Raw genomic sequence first — 17830 nt, forward strand, 5'->3', positions numbered from 1 at the left:
ATAAATAGAAATCTGAATCTCTACTACCTGTATTTTATCTGCGTTTCAAGTCAACAAGACACTTATTCACACCAGCGGACCGCAGGATTCCTAGGATTCGAATAGAAACACGACAGTCCTCTGCACTTGAGAAGCAGAGAATAATTGTTGTAATTGATGGTTGGCCCAGAAATTCTCGCTATCCTAATGTAAGTATATCAGTTAATTTCCTTGTTTAGTTTACCTAGGAAAGATTACAAGAAAGTGCTTCAGACAACATAAAACTTGAGAACGAAACTCAAGCAGTTTATAACCAGCATCTGAGTTTGAAGATTATAATAAATTACTCCAGGGCACCTGTGATTTTAAATAAGATGTATAATGTTTTTTTTTATGCTTACAACAAATATTGAAGACAACTAACAAGTTTTGATGCCTGATGACTTCTTTAATAAAGGATCAACATCTATAGTGTAATCATTGCAAGTTTATTGAAACAGTTTGTAATTGATTATTGGGAAATAAGATGGCCAATATATATAATTCATTAACCTTTGCTCTTCAAACCTAGACAAATCAATTTCATTGTAGAATGTCTGTTTAGAGTGTTCTATTTTCTATCTCGCCCCCAAAAAATGATTTGAATTTGAGTTGATTTGGGTGTAACAGGAGAGAAAAAAGATTGTATAATGTAGCTGGGTTTAAAAAGGCAACATTATAGATAGTTTCAACTGGTTTAGGAGAGAAACCCCATGTTTTCAGTTACAAAACAGTTTACAAGTTCATTGGCCATATTTGTGATTTGAAGTAGTTATGGATTTACTTTGGAGAACTACATATGAATTAATAGCAGGAGTAGGCCATTCGGCCCCTCGAGCCTGCTCTCATTTGATAAAATCATGGTTGATCTGATTGTGACCTCAACCCTACTTTCCCGTCTGCCTACTATAACCTTTGATTCCCTTGTTAATCAGGAATCCACCTAACTCAGCCTTAAAAATATTCAATGACCATGCCTCCAGCGCTCTCTGGGGAAGGGAGTTCCACAGACTCACGACCCTCTGAGAGAAAAAATTTCTCCTTATTTCCGTCTTAAATGGGAGACCCCTTATTTTTAAACTGTGGCCCCTATTTCTAGTCTCGCACACAAGGGGAAACATCCTCTCAGCATCTACCCCTTCAAATCCCTTTGGGATCTTATATGTTTCAATAAGATCACTGCTCATTCTTCTGAACTCCAATGTATACAGGCCAAACTTCTCCAACCTTTCCTCATAAGATAACCCCCTCATCCCAGGAATCAGTCGAGTGAACCTTCTCTGAACCGCCTCTAAAGCAATTATGTCCTTTCTTAAATAAGGAGACTATAACTCATTCTTACTTTTAGCATTGGCAGTTATTTCAAGATAACCATTTTTTTCTCCAAAACCATTTTGATATTTTCAGTCTGAAAAGTGTACATTCTCACTCACGTGTGATAACAGGATCTATATATGAAATTGAATAGTAGCTCCAACCTTGTAGGCATCTTGTGGCCATCATTTGGCTACTGTTGCAAACAAATGATAGACATCATATGTTGTCTTCCCGACATAGTTATATGCCCCCAGAGATTATAAAAATATAAAACTTTGTGACTCCCATGTTAATTGATATTCTTCACTTGAGATATATGTTACATCACAAAACTCCCCAGTGCAAGATTTAATCTTTATTTTCAGATATTTAATATGTGAAGACAAATGTTCAGAAGTTAAGTAATTTGAGAGGGATGTGTGTGATGTATATATAAATTGCCCGTCTTCACAATGATTCGTTTGATGTATAGCAGTACCTAGCTGAGCCATACTGACCAGATGATCCTAGGTTTGATTACAGTCCACACTGATCTCAGCTTGGATGTTACTGTTGGCCTTGGCATTCCTGGATAGTAAGGGGAAAATCAACCAGCATTGCTGCACCTGCCCAGTAACTCCTACTTGAAAGTGCATTTGGTGAGGTTATTAGGTGAGGACATAATCAAGCTTGGCTCTGATGTCCCCTCACAGTTGAATAAGTTGCTGACACTTGCTGTCTAGGCTGATGCCGAGGATGGTTGGTGCTGCTGGAACCATACCCCACCTAGACTCGATGACCTCAGGAAGGAAGGGAGGAAATGAGCAACAAAACATAATCAGAAATGTTTGTGCTGTGTTTGGATTTGTACAGGGCCACTTTGTCAGAAGTTTAGGAAATGCTGGAGATAAAGAAACAGAAACTGAAGTTCTTCTGCTTGAGCACGATGTCCCCCATCAGCCTTTCTCACAGGCTGTTCTTAGTTTTCTACCCAAGATGCCATGGCTAATCACAGAACAGGTATAGTATTAAATGTCAAACTCAATTCATTCAGTCTAGAGAGGATGTTAACATGTAGAACACCACAATTTTCATATATTACTGTACCTCTAAACTTTGGACAGCAAAGAGCATCAAGTCTGACATTCTCTCACCCCACTAGGTGCAAATTCAGATAAATAAGTAGGATTTTTTTTGCCATTTTCCATAGTTTAAAATGTAGTAGTTGTGTTGTGATTGTTAGGCTATAATGGGCCCAGACCAGCGTAACCTGGAACAAAACAAACAAACAATCATTACGTTTTAAAACTATGGTGAATTTTAATGTAATTCTCTAATGAATGCATTTGAAAGTCAGGTACCTTGTCTCTTTTGGGTTCAGTACAATAGATTATAAGTACTTAGATTAAAATGTGTGGAAATTCTGTATTTTTTGAAGAAAAAACTTTTTAGATAGTTCAGAACTATTTAAAAATTATACTTAACAAAAAAAATTAATTTCATCTTCCCAAGAGACATAACTGCTCCTTATGTCACTCTGTAAACTGTAAAAATTACACAATTACTGTTGTCTGAATGAAAAGAAAGAAATATATTGCTTCTCTCTCCACAGATGCTGCCTGACCTGCTGAGTGTTTCCAGCATCTTTTGTTTTTGTTTCAGATTTCCAGCATCTGCAGTATTTTGCTTTAGTTTTCATGTTTCAGGTTATCAACTCTTTGTCAGAACTGGAAGTTGAAAGTTAACCCAAACTGTTTTAAAATGAAAATGAAACAAACAAAGGTGGGGAAGGAGAGCAAGATAATAGGTGATTACCCAAACAGGTTTTATTTGAAAAAGGTAAAAAGTGTTGTGGAACTTGTCAAGATATAAAATGTAGTAAAAGAAAAAAATGCTGATGGGTGGCCGGGGTCGGGGGGGTGGGGGGGTGCAGAATAGAGATATTGGAAACCTGAAAGAGAAAACAATATTAGGAACACTTAGTTGGCCGCCAGTAAACATAAAGAGAGGACACAGCCCACACCAACGGTATCAACCTGCCCCCCTCCCCCAGATGCGATAAGCACCACTGCGCGTTACGAAGAAATGGGAGAGATAGCAAAAGTTGCATGTTACTAAAGTCAGTGTTCGGATGTAAAGGTTTGGAGGGTGCCCAGGAGAAAGCTAAGATGCTGTGCCTGAATGAGCTTGGTTGGAACACTGTAGAAGGTTAAAGATGGAGAGGGCAGAGTGGGAATGGGATGATGCGATAAAGTGGCGAGCAGGCATGCCACGATGACTCAAGAAAGAACAGGAGTTCAGCAAAGTGGTCACATACTATATTGGGCCTCCGGAGTATATAGGAGACAACATCATGATCAATAAATAAAGTACACTAAATTTAACAACCTACCTGTACCACATGGAAGCCATGTTTAGGTCCCTGGATAATGGTGTAGGACAAGGTACTTCTAGGTTTTCAGTAAAGTCTGTTTGTACATTCACGCAGTATCTCACTCCGCCCACCGCCTTCATTTTTGTTTTGTCTATTAAGCAGCTAGCTTTATCCTCCAGCTTTCAGTTCTGATGATGGGTTGATGCCTAAAATATTAACCTGTCTTTTCTCACCTTCTATGTATTTCCAGCTCTGATCGTCTTGTAGGTATTACATAAGATTATAGCTGGCTGGAATTATGGTACTGTCTTTCACACACAATCTCTGAGATCTGATGACTTCTCAAGGTTGTTCTCTTAAATTGATTTCACCAAATTCATGAGACTTTAACAGCCAACGCGCGCGCGCGCGTACGTGTATTTTGTAATTTTTTTTTAAACATTGAAAAATTTAATGTAACCCAAAATTAGACTTTTTCTTACCAGACATAATTCATGTAATCTTTCCATTACCTGACAGTTCTACATTATTGCAGGACATGAAAGAGAGGATGGACCTAAGACATCTCCACATCTGCAGTGTGGACCCTCCTGGATGTACTGATATTGATGATGCCCTGCATTGTCGAGAGTTGGAAAATGGAAATCTAGAGGTAAATTCTGATATGAAGTATACACTTAAATCTGGTTACAAACTTGATTATGAATCCCTCTTTTGACTTAAACAGAATTTTAGATAGAGCCAGAGAAAAAGTGCTCAGTTTTAGAGCACGAATCTAGAAATAATGTTTCCTAGCTTTCTATCTACCTACCTACCTAATTATAAAGATGGTGCCTCTGTGCACACTTCCTGTCATGTGGCAAAGATTAATTATCATTCCTTGCAGTTAATTGGTTGATACAAAAATGTATTAATTGTAAATTCAGTAATATACAAATTTCTTACCAACGTGAATACGGGCCAATCAAATCATTAAAAAGACTTGTGAAAAAAAATAAACTACCATTTTATTCCCTTTGGCCTCACCATTTAAGGGCTCAAAATGAAGTTTGTAACATAATAAAATTGTGAAAACAGTTAGATATTTCACAACACCTGCACCCAAACCAGGACCACCCCCCTCAGTACCTACAAACACCAGGGCCTCTATTGTTAAACTTCTGCTAAACTCCACAGCTCTGTATGCCCCAGTGCTGCTGTCAGGTACATGAAGGAGATTTTCAAGTCTAGCCCAAAATGGGTGCAATATTGGCGGGGCGCCCATGCAAGCTCACATTTGGAAGGCTGGAACCATTTTCAGGTTTGGACCTCTTTTAAATTTTACCAGTGAGTTGTGGGCATCAAATAGATGCTCCACTGCAGCTTGTCATTTTGGTGCCACACAAAATTGGCTGGCAGGTGGGGGAGCTAGAACGGGCTAGCAATAGGCCTGAAGATTTTTATGGGGCCCAGAGGAGAAAAATGAACAGTCTCATGAAACTCCATTCCCAAAACACCAATAAAAATTCTGTGGGTACCATGTAAATCCCAATAAATTAGTGGCCCTGTAAGTTGTGCGTTATAAGGCATAACACCCCTTCAGTTATGAAACAACGTATCCTTTGACTCTCCTCTGGAGATCATTTAGTTAATGAAGTAAAGACGATACTATGTTAAAGGCGCTATATAAATGCAAGTTGTTGTTATGTTTAGCGTGCAATTCCTTTTCGTCACAGTCAGCTACCACATACAAATTTCTGTCACGTTTCAAAAAGATATGAAACAAAAGCAGTCATTTACGATGTAGAGAAACTCTGCAGCAATAGAAAATGCCAGATTCAGAATATCTCCAGCCTCTTAATTTATCTTGGGAATAACCCTTTAATAACCCTTTTATGACCTGCAGCCTAAATACTAATAAAATTCTGACTGGAACCAACCAAATCTAACAGCAATTAGACTTTGTGGCCTTTAAAGGATACAACTTCACCGTAGCAATATTCTAATACAATCTACAGTACATGGTATAACACTCCTGTCCTTATACAACAGCACATCTTCCTTTCTATCATGAGCAACAGCATCAGGATATAACCAGTTTACAAGAAATAACACAAAGCACCACCTTGTCACTACAAACAAAACATTAAAGATGCATATCCTTTAAACACCGATTATTGTAATGAGATTTTTCTGTTGAGGTACTTTCTATTAAAGTTATGAAATTAGGTTTGTTAAAATTCAGTAAACAATATACTTCTGTAAATGCTTTCGTGTTGGATGTGGTTATGTAGTGAAAGGATGTTTTTAATGCCGGTTGGTCATATAGGGAGCATACTTATTTCACTGGCTTCTACTTGCCCCTTTCTATTTTTAACCCTTCAGTAATCCAAACGGATTATTGATCAGCTCTAGGCATATTCTGATGTGCAATAATTTTCCAGTTAAGCATTCTTATTTTTCAAAAGAAAAGTTGCATTCATCTACAAATTTTTTTCTGCTCCAATTTTCTCGCATCACTTCACCTCTCCAGAAGGCAGCAACTCATGCTTGGATATGGTCCCACAAATGCCATTGGTCATCTAGCACCTCAATCAGTTGACCATTCTTTTTGTATGAGATTGGACAGTGAGTGTTGGTGGATTACTTGAGGATAGAAACCCATCACAGCTGAGCCAGATCCTGTCCTCACCCAAAATCCAAACATATATTCTTCCAGTGGGGTCACACAACAGTGATCAGGGGTGGGAACCTCAAGCAACCTTTATCTTCTTCAACCAGGGGACACTAAGGCAAGCTGTTTGTTTTACAAGAGATTAGTTAACAGCACAATTTTTATTCAATAGCATCATGATGAAATTAGATGTAGTTTTGAAGATATAAGCTTTAGTATCAGAACAGGATTGTTGCATTACTTGGGATTTGGTTGATTTTGCCTCTCCAGGTCAAACTTCACATCAGACATATTGATTGAGAAGGATATGTGTTTGTGGAGATGGGTGATTTCTGACTTTTCAGATACTTGGGTTAGATTTTCTTATTGATGGACAGTAAACCTAATGGGTTAGTGTGGTAAAATGTAAAGCATAAAATGCTCTAATACTGCTAACATTCAAATCCCTAAACACCTGAGGTCATATGTGTCCAGCACTGCAACCCTCTGTGTGATTATGTGGCCGTTTAGTTTATTCCTTAATTTGAATCTGATTTGAGAAGTTGTCTGAGGAATAATACTATCTGTGAATGTTCAAAAACAGGTTGGAGTACATATAGCAGACGTGAGCCATTTCATCCGCCCTGGAAATGCTCTGGACCAGGAGTCAGCAAATCGAGGGACCACAGTATATCTTTGCGAGAAGGTAAGGATGCTACAATTCTAATTTTAATCAAAATATGAAATGCACTAGTTTTAATTGGACTTGGTTTGTGCATAACCATAATTATTTTATAAACATTGAATATGGCATTGCAGGCATAATTGTATCGACTTTTGAGTTCTGACGGTAGAAGACACATTCATGCTATTTCATTTATGAAACGAGTAGTTCTAGGGGTTGTATTGTTTTATTTCAGCCCAAGTGTAATAATAATGGATAACTCTATCAATAATACTGACATTTTTGTTTTGCAATAGAGAATTGACATGGTTCCAGAACTGCTCAGCTCAAATCTTTGCTCCTTAAGATCCAATGTGGAGAGGTATCTTATTTTTCTGTACATATCCTATATTCATATTTGTTTGTTTTCTGATCTTAACTATGCCGTTGTGAGGCACTGATTGAAAGCCAGGTACACTGTCCTCCCTTCCTTCTATCTCTACCAACACCCCCCCCACCCAACCACCCACCTCCATACAGTAAGTAAATTAGATGAGATTTAATATTCACCACTTCCCAGAGTACAGTGAAATTGTCTGTTGCCTGGGAAGAAGTCACCACCTCCTTGAGATCTAAAAATAAGGATGACAACAGATTAGATTTATAATAATTTCATAAATCGGTTCCTTTGAAACCTCAATTTTGACAATCACTTAACTTGTTTTGAACTTATTTTTTTCCTCATAGGTTTGCATTTTCTTGCATTTGGGAAATGACGTGGAATGCTGAAATCCTACATACTATGTTTACAAAAAGTGTTATTAATTCTAAGGTAAAGTAATATTTTCATGCAGTGTGCCCAGGAATATCTTTCGTTCACTCCACTCTCCCATGATGTACCTGCTTATTATGTTGGCTGTTTGGCTGGAGAGAGGGAACAGGAAAGAAGAGGAAAAATAATGTATAAAAAAACTTCTTTCATCACAAGAGAATGGAGAGAGGGACCAGAAAGCTTTATCTCAGATATATTTAAACAGGAAAATGTAACAAAAGAAGTTTCGTTCGTCACATCTTTTAAATACAAGCTCACATTGATTGCATTCCTCCAGGAATAAATTTGTCTGAACACAGGAAACATTTTGAACCTTATCCACTTTAATCCTTAAATGCTTCCATTTTTTTTTAATCCTAAAAAATTCTGTTGTTTGAGTTTCACCTTCACACAACTTTTTATGGCATATAAACCTAGAGGTGTGATTTATGCCATCTAGCACATAAACCATTGTTTTCTATTGAAACATTTTATACTTCATGTCAGTACCTTACCTGGGTGTCCTGATTTATGAGGCACTATGTAACATATATTACCCAAAGAAATTTAAAGTGATCAACTGCCAGTTAATGCTGGATAAATTTGCAATTGTATCACAATCATGGTAAATCCTTCAGTGTCATGCTCGTGCAGTGTTGACACTGATTGCGATGGCAGTCATCAACTTCTGAGAAAAGCTGCTTCCAGAACAGAAAGTGATCTAAATAACCCCGTGGAGTTTACAAAATATATGTATTTTTAAAAAATCCCTTTTTAGTGACATGTCACTAACGTAATCTTGTAGTGCAGATGATAATTGTGAAGTGCTGATAAAATTTGAATCCGAGAGATTAGATTACAGCCTTTTAATAATTCCTAGGTATCCAAGGGAAGTGGGAATAGGGCGGGAAAGTTGAGTTGAGGTAGAAGATCAGCCATGATCTTATTGACTGGCAGAGCAGGCTCGAGGGGCCATATGGAATACTCCTGCTCCTATTTCTTTTTTCTTGTTGTTGTTTTCCATAGGTACAAGTTATGAAAATTCAATATTCCATAGTATTATCCAGTTAAACCTCAATATCCTTTGTTGTTGCATCATATATTCAGACACAATAGCCTGTCATTTGTTGCTGATAATTTTTCTATGTGTTAACTGAAAAGCAAGCTGTGGACATTGAGCATGACATAATTAGTCACGGTGGAATGTAATGTCTTTGAAGTATTATCCTAGTTAATAAAAAATCTCAGTAGCAAAAACTATTAACCACAACTCTAATGTTCTAAATTTAATAGTCTGATTATCTTAGCCTCTGCATATTAAAGCAGAATATAGCGGATCCAAGCAGACTGAATAATGGAAACATTGGTTTTAATTATCAGTGGGTCATTGGCATTCAAGTTTGCTAGTTATATTATTGCAGTTTCACTTTGAATCTTAAGCCTGCATTCTGGAGGTCGTGGAAAGCAATTATCTATAACTATTTTGTTTGTATTTGTATTTATTTACCTTTTGGGCTTGCACATTTGTGTAATAGGCATCACTCACATATGCTGAAGCACAGATGAGAATTGATGATGACAGCATGAATGATGAGATTACAATGGGACTTCGCCGTCTGAATAAACTGGCAAAGATTCTGAAAAAGAAGAGGATTGACAATGGGTGAGATTTTAAAGTTTATGTTTTATGTAAAAAAAACTTTTCCTAAAATGGAATCTATAATCCAGGGTTGTTTCTATCGTAATACTCTCGCCTCTGAGTCAGAGGGTCGTGGGTTCAATCCCCACCCACGACCAGAGCACAAAATCAAGGCCGGCACTCCAGTGCAGCACTGAGGGAGTGCTGCACTGTCGGAGGTACTGTCTTTCGGATGAGACGTAAAATCGAAACCCCGTCTGCCCTGTCAGAAGGTGTAAAAGATCCCATGGCACTCTTCGAAGAAGAACAGAGGAATTCTCCCAGTGTCCTGGCCAACATTAATCCCGCAACCAACACTATTTAAAAACAGATCGTCTAGAAATTTATCTCTTATTTAAAAATATACAATTTTTTGATCACAACAAGCAGAAATTATTCAATTTCAAGCTTATTCTAGCACTAGGGCACAGTATTAAATTAATTTTAAATCTTCTGTTGCATGGTAAGAATTTTGCCACATGTGGTTTGGAATCAGTGGATTAAAAAAAAAATCCATTCTTGTGGTACCATAAATTTCTTTTAAACGTATAGGGATGAATTTTCCCCCCAGGAGGAAGCCAGCGGAGCGCGCAGCCGACCGCTAGATAATCAGAGGCCGGGTCCATATTGAGGGCCAAGCCTCATTAGAATTTGGCCTGTGGGCAAAAAACAAGCACCCCAGGGTGACTCGCTGGCGCTGGGCCACCGCAGTATCAGGCGGCCCGACCAACCACTAGGCTGGAAGAAGTCAGATCCGTGGGGAGGTGGTTCCATCTCGGGATGGGGGCCGGTTTCATGGAGCCCAAAGAAGCATTCTCACTCCTCCCAGGTTCACAAAAATAAACACAAACTTATCCGACGGTTCCTCTTCGGCTGGACTGGCGACATATACCGGTCGGAGCAATTTGCAGTGCAAGCTCCACCCAGTGTTGTTGTACAATGGTAAACGGTGCCCCTTGTAATTGATGGGATCCTGATTTGCATTTCAAATGGGCCTACCATCTGATTCAGGCAGATGCTCCATCCACCCGGCAGTAGGCCTGGGGGAAGACTGCGGGGAAGGTCTCTGTAAGCCATTCCCACCGTTTTTGGGGCTTTTCCGCCAGGCGGGAGGTCTCAAAATCTGTCCAGTAATTTATGGCTGGAAAATGACATGGCTGGCAGTGAGACATGGAAACTTCAGCATTAATAAGACTAATTGAATAATCCACTCATTGTCTGTGGTGCTCCTGAGTTGTTCTTCATTTCACTTTTGGACATATTTTACTCATGGCAGATCATCTACATCTGGCATTGCACGGTTAAGGATGAACAAATGAAATTAGATTTTGGATACTTGTAAACTTTGAACCCGTGCTGTGTTTGAAGCATTTAATTGAAGTCTGCTTTTGTTTTCAGTGCTCTAACACTGTCTTCTCCTGAAGTGCGGTTTCACATAGACAGCGAGACCCATGATCCTATTGACCTGCAGACCAAAGAGCTAAAGTATGTACTATAGAAATGGAATTTTGGGCAGCTTTGAAAATCAGTGAATTCCATTTTTTGAATTCTTTGTTCATATATTGTGATGGGTTAAAGCTAATCAACCTCTTAAAGATACAGAAAAAATAGAATTTTATTTTAGATTTTATGCATTTTTAGGCAGTTAATTTTGAGAAATGGTGCACTAGAGCATTTTATTCAATTATTACAGTACCTGATTTTTATTGATGTGCTGAAGTTTTTTTTTCAAACCATAATGTGAATTGAACACTTTTGTTTCTGTGCTTCTGTAGAGCCGGCACTAAAACTTACCGCTGTCTACTTGGATACATTGCATGTATTTTTATGAGCTGTAAAAAACATTCAGTACTTAGATATTGAAGGAGAAACTTTCTATCACATGTAGTATTAAAATTTCATAAATATTTCTGTAGTTAATGTGCTTCTATGATTTCTTCATTTATTATTAGAGTATCATTTTTGTTTAGCTATGAGGTATGGTAGTCTCATTTATACTGGAGACATTGTACCAGTATCAATTTGGTATAATTCAAAAGTCTTCAATGCAAACCTTTCCTATTTCAATGATATTTTGGTACAAATCTAGTAGTTAAACATTCACTCTTTGGCACCCTGATTTATTGCTAGTTTTATATTTGTATGCATCTCTGATGGTAAGAATGTCGCAGTTTACATCCAACGTTTATTCTCGGTGCAAAATGTATTAAAAGTATCAGCAGCATTTGAAGTAGCAATGTTGATTGTGGCTCTTGATATATGCAAAGATGTGCTTCCCTATTTTCCCAATGATTTTCCATTGCATTATAATGATGTAGCTTGCATTACTAGAGGCTCTACTGTAAAGCAGCTGAACGGGCGGTTTTACATGATGCAGGATGGTGCCTGACACAGTTCAAACATAGTATCTTCAGCTAGCACTATCAACTTAAAATGATGAAAAAAATCATTTTATTGAGAACCCTGGACAATCACTTTTTACTCCCCCCACTCCCCTAACCTGAGATCCTAAAATCACTTGGAGCAACTCTGCCATCATCCTGGGTTGGATCAGCTAATTTAACACAGACTAAGGATTGAACCTGGGATCGTCCTCGTCTCACGGCTCAGCTACTTACAGGATAAACTTCTTGAACCATTGGGTCTGAAATTGTAAAGGTTTATACAAGATTTTATTTTTGTAATTTTTCTTTGTACGTTCTAAAAAGGCATGGGGTTGATCCTCCCACTAGCAGTAACTGGACTTTTCACTTGCCAGTAGCAGTAAAGACTGGTTAATGGCATGATTCCAGTTTTCATCCTCTGGATAATCTGTAACTGCCTGTTCTGAACAATATCCCATCCATTTTTGGAACAGTCACTTTAAATCTCCTTCTGAAAACCCATTTCATCATTTGGTTATAAAACTCTGAATTTTTCAAAATAATGAAAGGAAGGCCAAACCTTTTAGTAAAAAATACAAAATTGAAATGAAAAACGTGCCATCTTTTCTGTGAAGGAGTAGAATAGTTTGTGTTGCTTATTCGATTAATGTCCAGTATGATGAGTTCTGCAACTGACATTTAAACCTTGTTAAAACATTTGTTAACATTTTTCTAACTTTATTTACAGGGAAACCAATTCAATGGTGGAAGAGTTCATGTTGCTGGCCAATATCTCAGTCGCACAGAAAATTTATGAAGAGTTTTCGGAATGTGCACTACTCAGAAAGCATCCAGCGCCTCCACCATCAAACTATGACATCCTTGTCAAAGCAGCAAAATCCAAAGTGAGTAAATCGAGGACAGTTTACTGCATTATACTGGTTGAAGTGTTCTCTTAATTGTATGAGACTCAAATAAGGTGCTGTTTTGAGATGTCACCTTGTTGGAGCTAATTTGAGTGAGTACGGTAAAAATGTTACTTCAGTTGCGCAACACCTTGTCTGCTTTTTGAGTGAAATAATAGATAATTTAGAACTATGAAGATATCAAGGATGGCCACTGAATAAATCTCTGATGTCATAGTTATTGTTATTTTGAGTGTGGTTAGCCTTTAATCTGTAAGTGTTGCGAAGATAAAGTGGGGCGGGGGATGGGGGAAAGACTTTAAGTGCACTCTTTTTATGAATTTCCATTGTTTCTAGTAGAGAAACAATGCACCACAAAGTTTGGATAATAAATTGCCTGTATATAAATTGCTTCTTATATTCAGGCAGTATTAAAATTATCTGGTGTGATTTTTGCAATACCTTATAAAATAATTCACTGATCTGTTGATAGACATAGGGAGGCCACCAGAGCAGGACTCCAAGCTATCAAGCCATTCACAAATACAAATGATTAGAAATAGATCTGCTAAGTGAAATTCTACGAAGCATACAGCTGGAGTGTAAATGTTGATAATTTTCTATGTGGGCATGGTACTAACATGTATTAAGGCATAAGGTTAATTTATTTACTTTTACTGAACAAGTGCTCACCAAAAACATGAAGACAAAAAAATACAATGGTACTTGATTTGTTTCCTGTTCCTCTCAGAATTTAGAGATCAAGACTGATTCAGCAAAGGCCCTGGCAGACTCTTTGGATAAAGCTGAAGTTCCTGGCTCCCCATATTTGAATACACTCTTGCGAATCCTAACCACGCGTTGTATGATGCAGGCTGTCTATTTTTGCTCAGGAATGGATACTGACTTCCATCACTTTGGTCTGGCTTCACCTATCTATACTCACTTTACATCGCCAATCAGAAGGTGTGGATCTTGTGTCAAGTGTTTTTTTAATCTTTAGTATACAAGTAAAATGAAAGTCAACATAGCATCAGTCCACCTGGACAGGAAATCACTTTTATGGCGAGTGATCTCATCACTGATGCTAATGCTTACATGCTTTCTGCAGCTCAAAAATAAGTGATTAATTGCTGGGAGAGGGGATTCTTGTATTGTGTTGAAAAGGAGTTTAGTGCAAAAGTCTCTTTTTTTTCCCCCCAAATTGATTTAATTAATGTAGAGTGCATGAAGTATAATAACTCCTGTTCTTAAAACTATGCAACTGTTCTTTGTAGCCAAAGTAATAGTTGGATGCATTTAATTCTCTCCTATTTAGTTCAGATAATTTGAATACTATTATATGGTATGATCAAATATCCTGTATATTTTGTCAGAGCATTTGGCAAGGAAGTGCCATATATTTCATTTTTTAAAAAATCCTTGTAGGTGCAGTAAAGAAAATGTATAATTTTAGCATTCTGTTTTACATCCCATATATTGTTGTATATCAATAATGTGATATTATTGGAAGCTTCACTAACCCTTTTGAGTTTTTTTCACCTGTATTGTATTAGATATTGCTTGATCATTTAGTCTGTGTTTTGCCCCATTGCAGATATTCTGATGTAATAGTACATCGTCTGTTGGCTGTGGCAATCAATGCTGACTCTACTTATCCAGATATCATGGACAAGCACAAACAACAAGCCCTGTGTAATAACCTCAACTATCGTCACAAAATGGCACAGTACTCCCAACGGGCTTCTGTGGCGTTCCATACCCAGGTAAAAACCAATGTGACAGCAAAATATTTAAAGTTTATAAATAATATTCCAGTTAACATTTCATATCTCATAACAGCTTAACTTAGCAGAAAAGGCTCTCTTTCCAGATTCTAAAGTTCACTCAAATGATTGCAGGTTTGGTGCTGATTATTGGTGAGGAAGATTTTTACTGCCAGGCTAAATGGAGTGTACATGTTCAATACCTTTTTGTTGTATTTTTGCTTACTTTTGCACTCTTTCCTTCCTTCCTACTGCTCCCAAATCCTCACTTAAGCTGTAATGTAACTACGCAACTGACTTCTGAGCTGTTGTAGTTTTCATGATAGATTTGCGGAAGTTGTCCATTGCTGTTTTCTAATGTAAAGTACAGCATTTTTTTACTCAAACGGCTTGTTATAGCTGCGTAAAAACATTCTATGTAGTCACGTGCATCCAATTCCATAGATACCTGCTGATATTTACTCAAACTTTTAAAATAAGTCCTGTATATTGATGAAGTCAATCTTAATATCCAAGGTAAAATTGTCCAGAAGCTTTTTCATTCTTTTGAAGCAATAATTCTGATATTGTCAAGTGGAAGCAATTGATAGCTGAATATTCAATGAATATGCAAATTCAGTTTGTTTGTTCAGGATTACCGTTTTGCATGTGTGCCACAAGAATTTAAATTCTTTCTGTCCAATGTTATTACAGTTATTCTTCAGAAACAAAGGACTTGTTGATGAAGTTGGTTATATTCTGTTTGTGAAAAAGAATGCCATTGTGGTGCTCATTCCGAAGTTTGGTTTGGAGGGCACCGTTTTCTTTGAAGAGAAAGGCAAACAATCCCCAAAGCTGCATTACAATGAAGAGGTACAGAGATTTCTACCCAGTCCTTTTACAATTAACTATATTTTACTTGGCAGAATATTTGAGGTCCTTTTTTATTCTTGACACCCATGTAATTTCATATCAACCCTTTTAGTGTCCATAAAATCTGGTTGGACTCTTGTCTCCAATTTTGGAGTGCTTACACAAAGACTTGTCTAAAACTGTAAGATGTCTGCAGAATGAAGACACTATCAAATTGGAATCGAGAGCTATCACCCAGACATGAGAGAACCTTAACTCATTTTAAATGATTTTAAAAACCATGGAAAAAAAATCTCCCATTGTGTATTTTTAACCAAAAATTCTGGAAAAATAATATTCCATTGCATGTACAGCAATTGGGGTGTTCTGAAAAGGTGAATTGAATGGTGTATATGGATTTAGAAAATGCAGGCAATCACTATTATTATTCTTACAGATCCCATCGTTAACAGTAGAAGGCACATCATTTAACATGTTTGACAAGGTAACCGTGACAATCACATTAGATGCGTCAAATATCCAACACCAGAAGATTAGAATGGCACTGGTTGAGCCCATGGTAAGAGTTCTATTTTTTAAAAATAAAACGTGGCAGCACTTTCCCAGTTAGATATCTAGTTGTTTGATGTGTAAACCATTGGTTACAAATACTTGTTTTTATTTTTTAAATCAGAGCTTGTCATTTTTAAATTGCAATGACTATTCTAAATAATCTAGCTTGCCTTTGGCTTTCTTGCCCCCTCCCCAATACTCGAGACAGGAGCGCTGTATCTTTCACCCGTGGCTAATTTTAAGATTACGTCACTTGTGTCCAGACTCTGAATCCCCCACTTAAGTAAAAGAGACTTCTCTTTAACCATGTTTTCACACTCATCCTTCCTGCATACATTCTGGTCCTCTTGGATTTCCATTGTTGTCCTGCGTTGTGTAAAGTGCTTTGAACCATTTTTCTGCATGTGAGGAACATTATAGAAATATAAGTTATAGTAAGAGACTTTTCATTCAGTTCATTTTAGTGATGTGCTGTGCCACGACTGGAAAAAACAGGTTTTATACTCTTCCCTCACCTCCTGCAAACAGAGGGAGGGAACCATATCAATTCACCATGCTCTATCCCTGGATCGTATGAGGACAATCAGGGTCACTTCATGCCTGTCCTTTGCCTAAACAGCTAGCAAACAGTCACCTTATGAAATGATTGGCCTCGAGTGACTGATATCTTTTCAACCTTGGCACCTCATTTGCCTTAGCAAAATTTTCAGGTGATTCCATTTGTGCTCTAGCCTGATGTATTGCCAAGTAGTATCACTGTAGAGAATTGGATTTTGTTGATGTTTAGGAGAGTGTTTAATTTATTCTTGAATTTTACTTTTTGCTTCAATTTATATGCTTGCTACTCACAATGATACCCAATCCACACAATTATTCATTATCTAACAATGTCCAATAGGTTCCATATTCCATATTGATCATGTTCTTTATGAACCATGCCTTTATGCTGTTTGTTCATTGGTAGTTTAACATTTCCTTCTCATGAAAGAAACCATAAATTACTCCCATGTATTTGCTTCCAACTGATGGCCTTTTTAGAGATGATTAAAACTCCCAATCTTTCACCAGTTAGCAGCTTTGCTTCAAGGCAAAACAAACAATGCACTTCATAGTTAGATGTAGGGATTTCAGAATTTCCTTGATTTCAACCTCTCCCTTTTTTCTCCACCCATTTTTCTTTTGAAAGCCCTCAGTGTGCAAGTTTTTGTAAATTTGTTTCTTGTGACAGATTCCTGGAGTCAGTGTTCCAAGAAAGTCATCACTGCAAAATATAGCTGTTGAACCTGTGGTGAAGAAAGTCAAGCTAAGCTAGAAAAGTTACCATTCTGTGTGGCTATTACTCTGGCGAGTATTTGTTCTCGCTCATTTAGTATAAAATGTCTGTTTTAAGCTGAGTTGACTATACATGTGTACATATATATGAGGAAAATCAATAGTATGATTTACACATTTGTTTTTTATAATACGAAATGTCATCTGTTTTTTGAATAAAATGTTGGATTTTATATATATCACTTTGCATTTTTTAAAATGAGTAGAGCATATTCTAACTTGATATTTGTTGGTGTGATTGGAGTTGAGACCAGATTTCTGGCACAAAGCATTAATTTTGTGATATAAGACTCTGAAGTCAGAACTCAGATGTAGCAAGTGCTGACCTGATGCCTATTTTGATCTAAATAAGGAAGGTGTCAGTCTCCAGAACCTTGTACCAATGAGCAAAGCAGAACTAACTTAATTTTAAATGGAAGATTTACACCATGTGGAAAAGTTACCTTTTAGTACTGTCAATTATATTGTAAAAATAAGTTGTATTGGCAAAGAAACCATAAACATACACCTGAATCAGACTCTCGGTCCAGTGAGGATGACTATTCAGAGGAATCGCATTCCTGGATGAGGATATGGAACAATCTGTT

General features: G+C 37.4%; 1 protein-coding gene across 1 annotated transcript in view; it reads left to right on the plus strand.

Moving 5' to 3' along the window:
* The window catches only part of dis3 (DIS3 exosome endoribonuclease and 3'-5' exoribonuclease), a 33644-nt gene extending 16228 nt beyond the window's left edge, over positions 1-17416 (plus strand). Inside the window, exons 8-21 of the mRNA XM_067986547.1 lie at positions 51-188; positions 2188-2334; positions 4224-4340; positions 6925-7026; positions 7302-7366; positions 7732-7816; positions 9331-9458; positions 10872-10958; positions 12585-12741; positions 13493-13707; positions 14339-14507; positions 15201-15359; positions 15796-15918; positions 17140-17416. Coding sequence (XP_067842648.1) covers positions 51-188; positions 2188-2334; positions 4224-4340; positions 6925-7026; positions 7302-7366; positions 7732-7816; positions 9331-9458; positions 10872-10958; positions 12585-12741; positions 13493-13707; positions 14339-14507; positions 15201-15359; positions 15796-15918; positions 17140-17223 — 1776 coding nt within the window. The 3' untranslated portion in view covers positions 17224-17416. The remainder of the gene's footprint in view (positions 1-50; positions 189-2187; positions 2335-4223; positions 4341-6924; positions 7027-7301; positions 7367-7731; positions 7817-9330; positions 9459-10871; positions 10959-12584; positions 12742-13492; positions 13708-14338; positions 14508-15200; positions 15360-15795; positions 15919-17139) is intronic.
* Positions 17417-17830: the final 414 nt, after the last annotated feature.

Source organism: Heptranchias perlo, chromosome 6 (assembly GCF_035084215.1).
Source record: "Heptranchias perlo isolate sHepPer1 chromosome 6, sHepPer1.hap1, whole genome shotgun sequence".
Classification (NCBI taxonomy): Eukaryota; Metazoa; Chordata; class Chondrichthyes; order Hexanchiformes; family Hexanchidae; genus Heptranchias; species Heptranchias perlo.